This window comes from Perissodus microlepis, chromosome 8 (genome assembly GCF_051167445.1).
Source record: "Perissodus microlepis isolate ML-2025 ecotype Zambia chromosome 8, ASM5116744v1, whole genome shotgun sequence".
Classification (NCBI taxonomy): Eukaryota; Metazoa; Chordata; class Actinopteri; order Cichliformes; family Cichlidae; genus Perissodus; species Perissodus microlepis.
In genome coordinates this window covers 26,191,895-26,210,297 of record NC_140468.1, presented here as the reverse complement: position 1 = coordinate 26,210,297, position 18,403 = coordinate 26,191,895, and the positions used below count along the sequence as shown (strand labels likewise).

At 37.8% G+C, this 18,403-nt stretch overlaps 1 protein-coding gene across 1 annotated transcript; it reads right to left on the bottom strand.

Annotated features, from left to right (window-relative positions):
- Positions 1 to 7,773: 7,773 nt before the first annotated feature.
- On the bottom strand, positions 7,774 to 14,420 carry LOC146382106 (transmembrane protein 238-like). Its single transcript, XM_084938425.1, has 2 exons — positions 13,748 to 14,420; positions 7,774 to 11,363 (listed from the first exon to the last, which is right to left on the bottom strand). Exon 1 carries the CDS (start codon positions 14,306 to 14,308, stop codon positions 13,757 to 13,759), a length of 552 nt encoding a protein of 183 aa, XP_084794551.1. The 5' UTR covers positions 14,309 to 14,420; the 3' UTR covers positions 7,774 to 11,363; positions 13,748 to 13,756.
- Between the last annotated feature and the right edge of the window lie 3,983 nt (positions 14,421 to 18,403).

Genomic DNA, 18,403 nt, shown 5'->3' with positions numbered 1-18,403 from the left:
GGAGAGATGGAAAATGCGGCGCAGGAGGGGAGTTTAATGTACATACAAGCTGTGTCCCAAAAATGTCTAATGTTCGTCCTTATTTATATTTTATAAACTAACAGAACCTAATGAAGACAGTGTCTTATATTTAATACTAAACTTTCTGCCTCCCGAAATCTCACATTCATAAATCCAGAATAACACATTTGACGCCAAATTACTATTTTTTTATTTGTTTTGTTTTTTCTTAGTCAATTGTGCACTAACTATCTAATCTATTTATACATTGTTCACCTGTCCAGAAACGAGAGTCTTGCTTTGGCTGCAAAGATTTGGCTTTCTGTAGCCAAAAGTCAGCATGTTATGACAAGAGCATTTAATGCTAAGTTATCAGTACACTTGATTAACTAGTTGCATACATAAACTATACAGGTGCAATGTCTTGTGCATGCTCTCTCATCCAGGTAAGTAAATCCTGAAAGGTTGATTCTATTCATCTGGATGTGGGAGAAACATTTTGTCACTCATCCAAGTGACAACACCTACAGGCCAGTGAAAACTCAGTGGTCTCAATTTGCATATTAATGATCAAGGAACTGACCTCACAGCCCATTGTTCATTCAGTGTTCTAGTTTCAGTCATTGTGCAAATGTACTGTTTATAAGGTTGTGGAAACCTGCAGTCAGCTGGCACTGAAGAAGTCACGTTTCTCCCACTGAAAACGCTACGTCCAGATGAACAGAATCAACTTTTTGGGATATACAGGTGCAACACAGAGACACACCTACTAATTAGTCCTAAATAATTGGTAAATAAAATACTAGAATGTATTTTAGAATGTATCCTGTTCCTCCAAGTTGATGTTTGGATTGTGATTTGGTGAATGTAGAGGCCATTTAAGTACAGTGAATTCAAAGTCATGTTTAAGACCCAGTTGGAGATCATTTGTGCTTTGTGACATTATGTATTATCTGCTGGAAGCCATCAACAGATGGGTACACTGTGGAAATAAAAGAATGAATAGTCAGCAACAATAATTGGATAGACTGTGGCATTAAAACAATACTCATTTGGTACTAAGGGGCTCAAAACATTCCAAGAAAATATTCTCCACACCATTTCCTCAACCACTGATGTACACAATGGTTCAGGCAGGGTAAATCCATGCTTCAGTTGCAGTTGAGACTTATCAAATCAGACAACATTTTTCCAGTCTTCTGTTGTCCAATTATGGAGAGCCTCTGTGAACTGTACCCTCATATTCCTGTTCTTAGGGCTGACAGGAGTGTTGCTAGGTGTGGTTTCTGCTGCTGTTGGTTTCACAAGTTGTGGATTAATGGATGCTTTTCTGCTTGCCTTGGTTTAATTGAGTAGTTAATTGAATTACTGTTGTCATCTATCAGCTAGAAGTAGTCTGGCAACTGCCCTTGGACTTAGTATCTACAAGGTATTTTCTCCTAGAGAACTGTCAGTTAATGGATTTTTTCTCTTTAGAAGACCATTCTCTGTACACCCAAGAGATGATTGTGCTGGAAAGTCCCAGTAGCGCAGTCGATCTGGCACCAACAGCTATGCCACATTCCAAATTACTTAAATCATCTTTCTTTCCTGTTCTTATATCTTATATTAATAAGAATGGGAAATGGTAAACCTAATAATAAAAAGTAGACACATATTCTACACATAGGAGATTTTTTAAAAAGCAGTAAAGACTTGGTTACATTTATTGCTGCATAATTCCAGTTCCATGCAGTAATTTACCAGACCAGGGTTTCTGTGCATCAGGTTAGTTTACTAACTGTAGTACAGCAGCTACCACGCTGTGAGGACAGAGTCTGTATATGAAGATCATGTTAAATAATGCATGTAAAATCACTCATTCTGTGTAGACACTGCCACAGACGTAGACTGGTTTAGACAGGGGCCTAGCACCACAAGCTGTTAGACTTCTGATGCTAGTATGTGCACGTTCTTTGAGATGTCATCAATATTCAAAAAAATATACTGCCCTGAGAAAGGCCATGCACCATGCTACACGTGTTCTTTCACAATGACGTAATCAGTTTGAACTGAGCTACATCCAGGAGTAATGCACCGTTCACGAGGTTTATGAGTAACATTTGGAACTATAGATTTTGAACCTACAAATACTTTCCTCTCAAAGCCAGATGTGACATAAAGTCAAAGCTGGCTTTCAGACTTTTGAACTTAACACAAAATATATTAAATTCAGACCATACATATATATAAAAAATCAAAAGGGACAAGAAACAGACAAAAGAACAGAACAGAAAACAAATTTCTGATAATGTCAGATAAAACAAAACAGAGCACATTCTTGAAAGCTGAGACATTAGGGGAGCTGGTAAATTGAGAGATTTATGATTTAACCACTCTTTTACTGGTATGTGGAAATAAAAAAAATAGCAATTTTTCTGCTTAAAAGGTTCAGGATCAACTGGGTGATCCAAAACTCACTGATCTTGACGCTAACCTGGTTTCTTGGGGTCTTCAAACAAAATGAGAATGATATTAGCCAAGCTAGATTCAATCAGCTATAATGACTTGTCCCTGTAATGCTCTAAAAGTTAAAACTAGAATTTTAAAATGGAACCTAAATCTGATTGGTAGCCAGTGCAGCGACTTTAGAACAGGGGTCATATGAGCTCCCTTGTTCGAGTGGGTCAGTAGCCTCGCTGCAGAGTTTTGAACAACCTGTAGACAAGCTAGCCCTTTATTCTTTAGACAAGTAAACAGGCTGTTACAGTAGTCGAGTCTTGTAGAGACAAAAGCATGTATTATCATCTCGAGTTCACTTGTTGACACGATGGATCTAAGTTTTGAAATGTTCCTCAAGTGAAAAAGCAGGTTCTTACTATGATCAGATTATGCTAAAGGAGGACTTAACATACTCTTGTTATTATCAAGTTGCCAACATTAATTGATTCCTTCCACAAGAATTAGAACAGCATGGGCGTCACCATTTACAGCCCCCAAATACTGGTAATCTGTGTAAAATTCAAAACAAGACAAAACACATATAATTCACAATAGAACAATAGAAACAATAGAAAACATGTCACATGTATAAACTTGTGAGAAAAATATATTATTCTAACAATAGTCCGCTAATGTTTGGGAACTGACGAGACCAGTTGCTGGTAGCTTCTTAACAGTCTTAACAGTGTCTTCTTTGCCTTATTTTCGGTTTCATGATGGGCCAGATATTTTTATTTGGACTCTGGGCAGATCAGGACCCAGATTCTACGAGGAAACCATGCTATTGAACTAGATGCAATATGTGGTTTATCACCGTCTAGCTGATATATGGAAGGCCTTCCTTTAAATCTTCTAAATAGGAGCAAACCTTGCTTTAAAGGTTAAAACGTACCTACCTTTAAGCACTGATGGTTCCTTTCCAAATGTGCGAGGTGAAGAAAGTAGGCTAGCAGAATAAATTTGAATTAACACATTTAATTTGCTTTATTTCTACCACAGAACTTTTATTTCCAAGGACTCCAGTCAGGGAACTTTCTAGGGGGGAAAAAGGTGATGCAGACCGCTTGCCATCTCTCACACGTTTGTGCATTACTATTTCGATACCTCAACTTTGGCAACAATTGAGTTTTTCTTTTCCACTGTTGCCAAATGCTTGCTCAGAGTACAAGTCTTCTGTTTTTAGGGGTTTTATAAAACCGAATGGAAGTGAATTGAATTAGGCTTTTTGGATTTAGAGGTGATATTGGATTGACATTTGTTTGGAGTGCTAATGACAGCTAAACTTTGTTAGTGGCATTTTCATCAACCAGATTAATGCCACAAGTAATAATTGTATAAGGACAAAATTTTGGCTCATAATCACAACATACTGACTAAACTGATGAACATGTGCATCACCTTAAGTTGTCCTGCAATATACATCCTCAAATTTTGAAGTGTAAAATGGTTCATGTGTCTTCATTTTCACCAGTATTAGGTTTTTATGTATGTGATCTGGTAAAAATTCAACCAACAATGAATTGTGGCAGCTGTGGCTACAACTGTAGCTGCCTCCACCAGTGTGTGAATGTGAGAGTGAATGAATAGTGGAATTGTACAGCGTTTTGAGGGCCCCGAAAAGCACTATATGCAATCCATATAAATGCAATCCATTAATAATAATAATAATAATAATTATTATTATTATTGTTATATGTACACATGTGATATATTTTGCTACATGTGTATGGGGTATCAGTCACAGCAGGTAGTGTAACATAAGTCAAATGCTGCCACCTGCTGGATTTATATGGTGATGCTGCAACATCTGAGGCGTCTTTATATGATGAGTGCTCAGGAAGTGTATGCCTGTATATCTCTTAATCATATCAGCTTATCAGCTGTATAAAAGAGAGCAGGTAGGTAGATTCATACAAGGCGTAGAAATGCTCTATATGACTATAGGTCTGGAAGTGCAATATTAATCAGTGTACTGAAATATTTATCCCCCCAAATACTAAGACCAGTATGTTTCTGTGCATCTGTAAAGGAAAAGATGAGGATGTTCTTGGCTCAGTCTATATCAACACATCTTATGCACAAAGGTTACTTTTTATTAATATTATCATGAGTGATTTTTAAAGTAGTAACTGATTTATTAATCTTCAATCTTTGCTAATAGCATGTTTTAGAAAGCACTAAATAGTTTGCAATAGAATTATTGTAAAAAGTAGCATAGGTGTAAACTGACAGTAAAGACTGCTTTGTAACTACTGTAGTTATAAAAAAGGAGAAACAAACAAAAACCTTCTACAAACAAGCTTTATTTTACAACTCAGTAAAGAGTTCAGATGAAAGTTAAATAGTGTAATCCTTCAGTTTTAATGACTGACTTTTCACTTTGGTTTCTTCTTCTTTCTTTACACAGAATCCAGACTAATGAAGTATTTTCTAGTGATGTAGAACCTCATTAACGTATTGAGGACCCTGCACCAATGCAGTGAAAGAGAAACTTTGATAAATTAGGTCCTGGAGCCAGGAGTTAATTTACAGGAAACACAGCTGAACAATTTTTGGAATTAATTTTGAAAATGGACTTTCATATCAGGTTATACTGATTGGATTCAAGCAGCTGTAGTTGGTAAAGAAATAGCTGCAATGCAATATTCATTAAAGAGTACGACTATTTGAAGAAGACTAATTCTGAAATTTTAATTGGATTTACACTTCACAAGATACCTGGCTGCTTTTGGACTTCTGTGGACCAGGAACAATACCAGATATAATAATATTATTAACTGGGAAATGCAGTTGCATTGTGGGTGGGTGGGTGGGGGGAGAGATTTATTGCAGAGTGCTTATAACAAAAGCAAACATCATTTCAATGTGTGCGCCTGTTTTTGTGTCTCTATGTCCTCGTGTCTGTGTTTTACTGTTGCTACCCAAGTGTGTTCTCATCCTCTAATGTGTCTTTGTGTGTGTTACTCGTGCTGTGGGGACAAATCTGTCAAACAGGACCAGCTTCATAATGTAAATTGTTAGATTGGAGGGTACTGAATGTAACATAAGAGTCAGGATAAGTGTGAAATTAGTATAAGTAGATGTTATGTCTTTGGTTCCCTTTTTCTGCCACACAAAAGTCCAGTCATACAGCTGACTTAAATGTCCACCACTAAATAAAATCAAAATCAAAATCAAATGATGCACAGCAAGCATCTACACTACCCTTACTAACACGTAGTCTAGAGCTAACATTTATTTCTATATATTTTGCAGAGGCAGACTTTCCTGTAATATTTGAAACCAGCCTTGATCAGTAGATATCCAGACTTTCTGAAGATCTTTTAAGAAAATTTCTTTGAATATTGGATATCAAGAAGAAGTGGCAGGCGTGGAAAAAAATGAAAAATTAAACCTAGCTTCATCAGAAGTGGTGTCATGTTTAAGAAAAGGCAGAAAAGGCTGAAGGACATTACAAAAGAACTGGACAGAAAATCCAGTGGCAACAGGTATTAATGAGTAAAGAACCCAATTTGCTGTCCAAATCCACATTAATAATATGCAAAGACTAATACGTATGTAGACATATTTAAAATACAGTAGAGGTACAGTTATGGGTTGAAGATTTAGTCAGCAGTGTAGGAGATTTGTAAAAAAAAAAAATGTAATAATGAATGGAAAAAGTACTGTGAGATTTTGAGCCACCATGCAATGCCATCAGGAAACCATGTAATTGGCAATGATTCTAAACCCACTGCTAATGCAATACAAGCATACCTGAATAGAAAAACACTATCACCATATTTAAAGCAGTTTGTGACTGTTGTGATCTCAGTACTTCTTCATTGGTAGAAAAACTAGATATTCATTAACAAAAATAGTTTAATAATTTAAACAAAGCAAAAATGAAAAGAACAACCAGGATATGACTTGATGTGAAGAAAACTAAATTAAATTCCTTAATTTGTACAAAAAACAAATGATATAATAAATATGGGACACCCTAGGTCTTAGCTTCAAAGTGAACTTTCTGTTCTCTGTGCTACGTTGATTGTGCTGCAGAACAGTTCACAGATACCAGAGTCAGATAAGGTTTCCAAAATTGCAAATCTGCCTTTCATTAAACAAAACCTTTTACTGTTCTACAATGCTAAAGGGCAGTTACATTTTACTTAAGCAAAATCTTTGTCACTCAAAGTCTGGTCACCCAGGTGCTATTCTGAGCACAGGCACAAAAACCTGCACAAATCTGATTAAAAAAAATGTTATAAGTTATTTCAAAAATCCTCGAAAATTATCTTTGCTAAATGGCCTGTGTTTGTATAGTGCTTTTACTAGTCCCGCCTAGGGACCCCAAAGCGCTTTACACACCCAGTCACACACTGGTGGAGGCAAGCTACAGTTGTAGCCACAGCTGCCCTGGGGCAGACTGACGGAAGCGAGGCTGCCATATCGCGCCATCGGCCCTTCTGGCCAACACCAGTAGGCGGTAGGTGAAGTGTCTTGCCCAAGGACACAACGACCGAGACTGTCTGAGCCGGGGCTCGAACCGGCAACCTTCCGATTACAAGGCGAACTCCCAACTGTTGAGCCACGATCGCCCCTACATACACAAACAGTTTACTATACAGGTAATGTAAATAATCCACTTAAGTCAATTGTCCCTAATGGATGTTTATCAAATATAAATTATGTAAATTTTGCTTTACCATTTCAAACTTAAAAAACATGAATTTGTTGGTCATTTTTAGTTTATCCAGCCAAGCTTATACAGTGTTGAGGGTTCTGACTATCCAGCTGTCAATCTACAGTTGACAGTTCACTCTTCCTCCAATAATATTGGTCAGATTTTAGTAAAACTTGCACACAATGATCACCTAAGGGGTCAACCAAGTTTTGCTTCAGGTCAAGGTCATATTGATTGTTTTACAATTACTTTTCCATTTTCACTAGAATCATTATTACTGCTAGAATTTTTTCAGATTTTGATGTTTGGTGATGCATCATGAGCTAGATGAGCTGCTACATTGTTGCTGTTCTCGTATGATTAAAAACAGCTATTTCTTGTCAAAGAAGCTAATTAGTTAGAGAAGATACAGTTAGAATATATAATATATTATAACCATGTTCACAGTCCACATCCACATGAAAACAAAATCTAGATTTAAAAATCAGTAAATATAGGATGTCTATTTTTATATAATAATATAATATAAGAAACATAAGATAAAGCTATGGAATACCAACATATTTCAGACACAGCAGCTTTAAATGATTTATTTCCAACTTCCTTAACATTTTGTTTGTTGATGTTGTATTTTCCTGTCATATTCCTAAAGTTTTTCCAAAGGTCAATCTGCTAAAATACACCTGTTCACATTCAGTTAATTTTTGTTAATGAAGTGAAATGTAGGACAAAATGTAAGCAAGTAGAATACTATTATATTTCAATGAACTTAAAGGAAGTTCATTGTATTTAAATATAGCTTAAAACCGCCCATAAATAACTATACCTGTCAGCAGGATATAAAGAAACAATGATTGTACAGTATTGTGTCCAATTGAGCCAGTGTTATCAGTTGAACTATGGCTAGGGCGTGTATGTGTGCAATACCAAAGGAAAGTAGGTTAACCATGCCTAGTTAACATTAGAACACATCTTTATTTACCTTGGTGACTTGGAAATAGCAAAACCTCCTGAGGAAATGGTCGTAGGGCTAAAAAGAAATATGAAAAGTCAAAGCACAAATTTGAAAATGTCTCAGCTCACTAACGAGGGAAACACTGGCCCTGATAATGCCAGTTTTAGTTTAAATTTGGAGGATAGTACCATTAAAAAAGTACCATTAAACGCCATTATTGGATTTTGGACTGCAAGACTGCTTGACATCATATGAGAACAGTATGAATTGTTGGCATGCCTGACTGCAACACAACACTACATTAGAACGTAATCACTTTAGCCTTTGTCACCACTGCACTGAGGCAAACAGTGTCAGTTGACCCAGGCCAAACTTAGGTGTGTTTGCATGTGGGTGCTGGCCGGGCATTGTTCAGCAGGCAGACAACAGGTAACTGAGATGCATGTTAGGTGTGAGGTGGAACCTGAAGCCCCAGAGACACAAGAAGACAGACAGACACAAAGTGAGATTGCAACACCTTAGAATCACATGTCAACCATCTCTACAGTAATTTTCCTGGACCTGTTTGAGCAACGAGGCTAAAGTTATGAATTAGTAATGAAATGCTGACACATTCCCAAAGACTTCCCTTGTGAGAGACTAAATGACTGCGTGGGATTGCTCCTTGAAAAACAACAGCTATATCAAAAGAGATTATAAGTTGGAAATGGGGATTGTGCAAAGACTTTAACGAGGCACTGTAGCTTCATTTCGAAATCCATTATTTTGTTCAACATGTCATTTCATCACATGTACTTGATAACAGTTTAGTGTTGCAGCGCTATTCTTGTTGTCAGTATTGTAAGCCTGGGGATTATTGTGGTGATAAGCTTAGACTGTTAATAAGGTGTATGACAGAGAAACAAGTTGTACCTCATTCCTGGTAAAGATTACGTCAGAATACATATTTCTAAACAACCTCTGTTCAAAAGTTTGACTCCACCATATGTGTAAGGATGCATATGTGTGGGACTATGTATCACTGAAAAATGTTCCTGTCTTTTCTCCTCACACAAACAAATTCTTGTAAAATGAGAGCACACTTGCCCCAGTAACTAATAGACCCAGTTTGGCTGGTTTCTGTTAAATGGGTTGTGTGACCAATTCTTAGATTTCACAACAAGAAAATCACCACAGAGACTAATCACGAGCAAAAGCCTTAGAAGGAAATCAGTGGGGACAAAGGAACAACATGAATAATCTCATCAGGATGTAAATGAAGTAGAAATGTGCAAATAGAGGACAGTCTCCTGATTTCCAGGCCAGAGTGAGGAAACACATTTAACATCCCAAAAAATTTGATGAAATAAATGAAACACTATTTAAAACAGAAACAAAACAATCAAAACAGAATCATGTTACACTGGAGAATCAGAGAAGAGCTAGAATAAGCACAACCACAGTGCACTCAAACACTTACTTGCAGGATTTTTCCAGGGGTCTATTCAAGGGCCCACAAGAAATCTGAATATTTAATCAGAAATGAATATAGTGTCAAAAACACTGGGCATGAATTTCAGGCTCATGTGCATCTCTGTGCCCACATTTAGATGTACTACACAAAAAGTGGCACTGATAAAGAGTTTGAACATAGTATGTATTGAATAACTGTTGGAAACAAATCCATTGTCCCTAATTAGTAATAGTACAAAAGTTTTATCATCAAAAATATTTAAAAATACTATTTATGCAGAATCATATATATTAGATTACTGGATCATAATTACTGATTGAGTAACACTTATCAAACTTTAAGCTGGATTTGATTTACTTTGATTCTTTTGGATAGTTTGATCTGTAATAACACATTATCATCAATTAATGGATTTATATTTTAAAATCTGCAAAATGATAATATAAACCTTTAAAGTTAATGATATAGAGCACTAACGAATTAAAAAAAAAAATTAGTTGAAGTAGAAATTGCCACAACACAAAAATAAAGCTGAAGTACATTATAACAATATTTCAGTAAAGTACATTCTGACACTGGCTGCTAGTTGTTCTTCTGTAGTAGTTTAAGCCTGCTGGTACTGGGGCTGGATTGAGGGTGGGGGACCGAAGTGACCCCCCTCTGGATATGTCCCTGATCAGAAGGTGATAAGAAGTTACCATGTCACTGTCTTAATGTAAGAAACCAAACAGCGTAACCCCCCCCCCCAAAAAAAACAAACAAACAAACATGCAAAATGACAAGAAACAAAATGAGAACAAAGTTAGGTTAAGTAAAACAAGCAACACAAGGAAGTATTAACCAACCACAACAATAAAGCATACAGCATTGTGATTTGCACTTTTCTTTTAGTCTCTTCTCTCTTGCTAATGTTACTTTGGGACTGTCTTACATGCTGATGTGCAGCTGCTGAGTTTAAGGTGCTCAGCATACAGGGAGCATTTCAGGTCAAGGTTCCATCTCTTTTGTTGGTGAATCAAATATCCACCTATGAGATTGTGATGAAGCTCAGAATTTTCACCCTACAGAATATAGAGATCTTTATTAAAGGAAAATTATTCTCGACTACACAATGCTTTAAATGTGAAGATCTGCACCTGAAGCTTCAGCGCAGATTCCATGGTCCAACATCACCATCCAGAAATCTGCTTTGTGCTTCTAATTATGACACAAATGGAGAATCTCAGTGATGTAATAGGTCTTCCACTGGTACCTCTAGGTTTCCAAGATACCAGAAGATCCACAACACCAGGCTGAGGAACATGAGGAGTGGCCCAGAGAAGACAAAGAAACCCCAGAAGTCGAGGGGAGTGAAAATGCCAATGAAGAAGAGAACAAAGCCTACTGCATCCAGGAAGACAGCAACAAAGAAAAACACCAGGCAGCGTCCAACAATGATGAGAGAAAAAAATAGACATACAGAACAGAAGGTGAACTCAAAAAAAGGAGAGCATCAGACATAAGCAGTCATCCATGAAGATAATCAGGCAATGACTACATTCAAATACACTTTATTGAAAAAATAATTGACATCTGTCATGAAAACAGCGCACAAAAAAAAAAGACTATTTCCAAGACTTTTTCTTCCAATGTGCACAGCCCGTCTCCTTAATGTGGATGTAAGAAACTGTCTCCTCTATTTAATAATATTTTTTTAAAAAGTGACATTGGCTCAGGTTTTTCAGTTTGTTGGAGTTTTTGGAACGTGGCTCAGGCACGGTGAAGGAGTGAGAACCACCCTTCAAAACAATGGGAAAGTCGGTCATCACCTGTAAAGAAGAAGAAGAGATGAGGCTTTTATTTACTGGCCGAGTTGAGAATCAGATTCAATTAAAGTATCAATTGCAACTGACTTTCAGAACATGGTAATAGGATATTACCATTATTTAACTAAGAGCCAAGTTAATTGTATAAATATTTTTTTCATGATGGGCATGTGAATATAAATTTTAAATAATAAACTAACATAAATAACTGATTATTATCTGCTATTTAACCCCCAAGAAAAGAAATGAAAAATACATAAAAATACATTAACCTTTGAAAGAACTAGATGTTTACTACAAACAAAGAAACAAACAAACCAACAGTGAATCCATTCAGCATTATTAGCCTACAATAGCAACAAGTACATGCACGTCTCAACACCAAATCCTGATCCTAACTGCTAATGGCAGGATTAATGTATGTTATGAAATATCTTGTTTGCAGTTGTAGGTCCACAGTGTAATATCAGATCTAACTGATAAACACATTACACGCTGACTCATTATATAAAGAATAGGTGGTTGCTACAAAAGCAATGTTATCCTTAGGTGGAGGCGTGTGATCACTGGAGGAATGTACAGTGATAAACACGGGTAATATAATGTGCCTTCAGTCAGAACTGTGGGCAGTGAGTTCAGTGATACTGACTCAAAGTTTAGTTCAGTATACTGAAGTAAAAAGACAAGTGTACGATTAAAGGGGGCTAGGTTTAATTACAAAAAGAATAGATTTAGATGAATGAAATTTAAAATGCAATAAAGACATGCAATGAAACATGTCAAATTAAAAGAATATTATCTAAACATAACTGACTGCAGTTTAGTCAGGGAGTAACATAGTTTTCAGTAGCTATGATTTATAATTAACCTGTGATGGCTGGTTTTTTTTCCAATTACAGCTGGATGTTTGTCTGAAAAATACTTTTCTAAAGAGTAAATATCTTATTTATCAAAAGTCTAATTTAATAAATATCAAGTCTTGATTTTAAAATTGTCAGCTTCCTGGCTTTTACATTTTTAAATAAACTGTAAAACCCTTTTTATGTCATTGTATAAATGTTGGATAAAATAGATTGTTTAGTCAGTAAGGCTCAGCTCCCAAAACATAGACTGAGCCCACATAAGCATAAAATTTTTTTTCAATAAAAGTCTTCATTGAATTTTTTCTTTTCTGGGCCTGGGCTAGGTTTAATCCATGTATGGAAAAACTGCTTTAAGATTTAGTACCAGAAACCTTGTAAATGTAGAAAAATATAAACTCCAGTGGAGGTATACCGACTCTTGTGTTGAATTCCCAGAAACATGGGACGTGACCTTAGTTTAGTGTCTCACTGCTTGCTTGTCTTACATCAAACGCAGTAAAGTCAGAGTACAGAACACAGCCTTATTGTTGAGAATACAGTGTTTGCTTTTGTGACCACACCATTTGTCACATTTCCATATCTCAAGATCATTAGTCAAGTTAGGTAATGTAGGACTCTGGCTAGGAGCCATTAGAGTTAACTACATGGAACTACTGGATGGGCAAAGGCAGATTCGTATATGATCCCTGCTCGTTTTCTGTGGCCGGGTGCCCAACCATACCTACAACCACCCACCCACCTACCTATCTACCGCACTCCATTTCACTGGATCAAAAGTGCTGCTTTGTTCCATTAAAATGCAATTGCTCATTTTGGCCCAAAGGTCTGGCTTGCCAGCCAGTTACAAGCAAACTGACAGCTAAAATAATAACTGTGAAGGTGAGTAGAAATGGTCAGGCTCATTAATTAAAAGCTGCCACAGGCCACTGAAGATCTTTTCACAGCAGCTAGGAAAAGAAAAGAAAAAACCCCTCAATCTATTATTACAGTTGTTCATGAGCTGAGTGCTGAGAAAGGTCCTGGAAAGCTACTCTTTGGGGGAGCTGGTGTTGAGCTCCACTCTTTGGCAGAGCTCTAATCTGAGGGCACCCATTCCCCCCCTTTCCCTGTGGGTGACATCTAAGGGTAGTGTGATGTAAAATGTCATTATGTAAGACAATGTGGATGCCAACATCACTGATGAAAGACTTAATGCTGTGGCAGTGAGCAGCTAACAACAAGCAAAACAGCAGCAAAGTGGCAGGAAGGGTGAAAGCAGGGCAACGTGCTGAATATTTATGACTTTCAATTAGAATTGTTTTTGGGTTCCACACAGCCAGACTTTTTGGGGATCATACATTTTTCAGAGGTTTGCTTTAACTTTTACAGAATGTAACAGGTTACGGTGTCAGGAGATTCAGTAGGTTAGGGAGGGAGCGAATGGGTTTTCAAAGTCTCCGCAACACTGAACAAGTTCCAATAATAGACTCAAGACAGAAAGGACGCGAATAAGGCCTCTGGTTTGCTGTTGGGTGAAATACGCACCATGATCTGTCAGAGCAGCCTCTCTGGTTTGCAATCCTGTGCCTGCAGACCCACATCTGAGCTCCTCAGCACCCCCAGCTCCATGTTTTTGTATGCTAGGGATGCGCACTCAGTCCCTCCATCAAAGCCTTTGTTGTCATGGCCGGACGAGACTAAGTTGCCACCTTCCCACATAACCCGAGGCGGCGCAGACGCACGCACAGTGCCGCTCATCTCTTTCCCATTCCCCATGCTTTTCTTCTTGAAGTCATCTGCTTCCATGGGCTTCTTGCCGCTCACGGACAGCCTCTCGGACAGTTTCCTGGCCCAGTATCTTAAGTTGATGGAGTTCGTCCTGTCAGCCGAGTAAAGCTGTACGTTTCCCGTGTACCACAGTACCCACCACACTAAGCTGAGAAAAATGATGAGTGAGCCCGTGTAGATGAGGAAATCTCCATAGAAGCGGCCGTCCAGCTTAAGGTTTCCGAAAATCCCGACCAACAGTACAATCAGACCAATAACGTCAAAAATGAGGGCGAGGAAGAATAACGGCGGGCAGTTCCCCACGAAGCTGCGATCCATCCCAGAGCAGAGTCGAGAACCGAGCCCAAGTAACGGCGCAGAGTAGCTCAAACAACTTGTTCTTCAGCACGCACATTTCCACACTCTTACACCTGTGCGGTGATGAACTGCGCAAACCCCGCCCTGATTCCACGTCACTGACTCGAAAGCGTAGCTTGTGCTTATGCCACTTTTAGATGCACAGTGTAAATTTCCATACCTGGTCGTCTGGAGACAATGGAAATAAGACCTATATCTACATTGGGATGAAAGGGTCATTTCATCCAAGCTGCAAGTTCAGCTGTCCAATGATTGTCAGGTGGAACATATTTTTTGCATCTGTGTTTCATTATTTATGTCGTGCAGGTTTAGTCTGGTGTGTTATCTGCACAATTTAATTGTGTTACACCACCTAAACGTCTTATTAATATAAAAAAAAAAATTAGTTATCTAAGCATTAAAGCTCTGAAATATGTCATATTCACTGATTTTTATTGAATTATATGCCCTAGGACAGCGGTCACCAACCCCCGGGCCTCGGACGGGTACCGGTCCGTGAGTCGTTTGGTACCGGGCTGCGAGAGTTGCGGCTCAGGTGTGAAATGTATGGTTTTCAGGGTTTTTATCGGTTCTCAGCGTTATTTTGTTATCGTTTTTATCGTTAACTCGGTTTTCCTGGGTCTTTTCACATGTGTTATGAATAAATCTTCTTTTTTTCGGTACCGGTACTAGTTTTATCTTGTTGTATTTATCCGCCACACCTTAAAGGCCGGTCTGTGAAAATATTGTCGGGTATAAACCGGTCCCTGGCGCAAAAAAGGTTGGGGACCGCTGCCCTAGGAGACAAAAAATCACGTTTTAAATAAAATGTGCTTTCTTGTGTACAGCAACATATTTGTAGAGTGCAACATATCTCAGGTTTGATTTGAGAATGTTTCTGTGTGAATTATACACTAATGTTTTTCTTTTTTTTCTTTTTTTTTTAGGAAGAAACATGTGTTAGTTAAAGTTAAATGCATTATGCTGTATTAGCTTTGAAAAATCTTATCACAATGAGCTCAATATCAAAAGTTAGTGACTTAATGTTAACAAATCTACACTTTTCATATAGGTTAGTGTAGTTCAAAGGGATCGCTGAGAAGTCTGATCAAAACCAAACCTTTAATAAGTGCTGACAAATAGGGCTGTTCATATAACGATATATATCGGATGACGATATAAAAACGTCTATCGTTTCATTTTACGCTATCGTTTGTTTCGTGGTGTCGCAAAATAAACTGTTTACGACAATATTTTTTCATCATTTTGATGGTCACTGTAGTGGCTATATTAATGTCTTAAAGTTCTTTCTTTCTCTTATATTTAATATAACCACACTACAAGCCCCTGTTTTTATGCGTTGTCATTAGCAACAACAACGGTAACACCATCGCGTGTCCGCTTGTTTATGTTCCACATAAACCTTTCACAATAAAGCTCAAGATTCTGTTGAGACTTTTCAAAATAAACTAAATCACGTGAAAGAGCAGATTATTTACAGATGAGAATTAAAAAGAGCCGCCAGGTGCTAAAAAATAAACCTTAGACTCAACTGTTAGAACAGGCAACCCGCAGCACGCCGTGTAATAAATACTCACAAAAAGCAGCTCCACTGAAGCCGCTGGGGTGGGGTGTGATGTCTGGGTGACATTAAAGGCTTTGCTAAAGGGCACCTCAGTGGTAGTAATGAAAGAAAAGTGAGTATTTTGTACTTTTTTCCCAATCTTTTCCACTGAATGGGTGGAGTATTATAACATTTTGGAGTACACCACATTTGTGTCCTTTTAACATCACATTAAGGATAGTACAGGCTGCATAATGCAGGGACCAAACCTCACTTTAAATATTAAAACGAAGAAGTCAGTTTTACTTTGCTGTGCAGGCATTTCCTATTACTGAAGCTACTGAGTGCTAATCAAGGAAAACGCTATGAGTGAGGTCTGAAATGCCACATGAAACAACAATAACATAAAATCCTCTTTACTTCTTTGGTTGTATTTCATCTCTTTTCTGGATAAACTGTGTGCAGTCATTTTGCCCTTCCAATACTTCACGCAATGCTTGAAGGTATAAATATTCTCCTCCTCAGTAGACCCCAGACCCCTCTGCTGTTCTTTGGGTTGGGCTCATTGAAACTGCAACCTAGTCACACTATGAATGATTTCATGAATTATTAAGCTCCCTGATTAACTGAGAGGCGCAGCAGATTACATGGATTTCCTTCAGTGAAGTCCTTCATGGCTCAAAATGATTCCTTTGCCATATGCAAAGCATCTGCTAGAGAAAATTACACGAGCATAGGAGTGAAAAGGGGCTGATCATGTTGTTTTCCTAACAGCTTGCAGGTGATTGCAGTTACAGTCTAACCTGCTTAGTAGGCAGGGCTGTATGTTTATGAGTGTATACTGACAGTGAGTAAGAGTAAGACTGACACAGAGGACATGTAGAGAAAATCCCCCCTATTTCATGCGTCTCTGTATATATAAATCCAGCTGCTAGAGGGCACCAGTCATCTTCAAATCACAGGCGCACCTACATGAAGCACTGCAATGGAGGCAGACTGCAAAGACCAATCAGCAGTGCCAAAGTAAAAGATCTGGAAAAGTGACAATTTTTACGAGGAAATTTAAAATGAAATGACTTTGAAGTAAATAGAAAATTAATTCTTGCACATGCGATGCAAAGGTTGCACATCAGGGTGCATGCAGATGAAGATATGTACAAATGAGTACTTTAGATCATTGATTCTGAGCTGCCTAAAAAGCCTAAAAAGGTGGAGCTACAGAGAAAACATGGTACTGCACACGTGGAGACACATCAAAATATGTTCCTAAGATTACATTTTTAAGTCTGCGTGAATGCACTGCAGTGCAGTTGCCTCTGGAATAACGTACTGCCAGATAGCGTCGGTGAGATGGAGCAGGTCAGAATTTCTTCAATTATTAGTTAGCATATGGTGATAAATATTTGACATTTGTTATCATATGAGAAGTTAAAGACATGCAATTATTTAAAGCTTCACTTGTCGTGATTTTTATATCACCAGTGCCTCAAAATCACAGGATGTCTGAAATCTCTGCTCTTCTTCCACTGGAGTGATGCTGCAGCAGGAGCCTGTTCAGATCTTGCACTTTCCTTTTTCAGTACAGAAAAAAGACCAGACAGTGTTAGCAGCTATCTGATGATGCATAGCTGTTAGCTTAAGAATAAAACACAGTAGCTCAGTGGTTAGCACTGTCTCATAGCAGAGAAGCTCCTTCTGCATGTTTCACATATAAAATGTGCAGAAAGTGTCCAAAAATCCTTTACAATTATTATTATTGAATTATTCCTTTACAAACAAACGACATGCTTGGTTAATGTTGCCTGACTTCACCAAGGACATTCTCACAATCTCAGGAACTTCACTCTCTCATTAAATAAAGGTTCAAAAAATTAGACTTTGCAGGTCAATAGTAAATGTTATTAGTGCTTTTTCGTTTTTTGCTAATTTACTGGGTGCTAACAGCAGATTGTTCTTCCAAAAAGAAAATCTGTCAGAATTGTAAAAAAACAACAACAACAAAAACAAATTTAGTGAAATGAGAAGCAGTGTATGTACGATTTTCCATCCATCCATCTGCTTCCACTGCATTGCCGGGAGTCTGGAGGCTATCCCAGTTGTCATATGGCAATAAAAAAACCAGTGTCCATTATTTAAAATGACTACTTATGTCAGGAATTTGTTTATATACAACTCTCTTAACATCCCATCACACCATTTCAGTCACTTTGAGGTCTGGACTGAAAGTCTTTGCTTGCGTTTTGGCATTATTGTCCTGCTGCATGACCTGTTTCCACCAAGGGCTTACATTTGACTCTAGAAAATGGTGGGATACAGAAGAATTCATGGTCAACTCAGTGACTTCAAGGTGCCCAGGCCCTGTAGCCAATGCATGAGTGTGTGTCTAAATGTTAGACAAGGTGCTGAAGTGTAGAAAAACAAACATACAAAAAACTCCAACTTGCATGAATATGTGTGTGATTGGGTAAATGAGGTGTGTTGGTAACAAGTACTTTGAGTGCTCAGAGTAAAAT

Coding starts and splice junctions, on each gene's coding strand:
- LOC146382106 (XM_084938425.1), bottom strand. CDS start 14,308: ATGGATCGCAGCTTCGTGGGGAACTGCCCGCCGTTATTCTTCCTCGCC.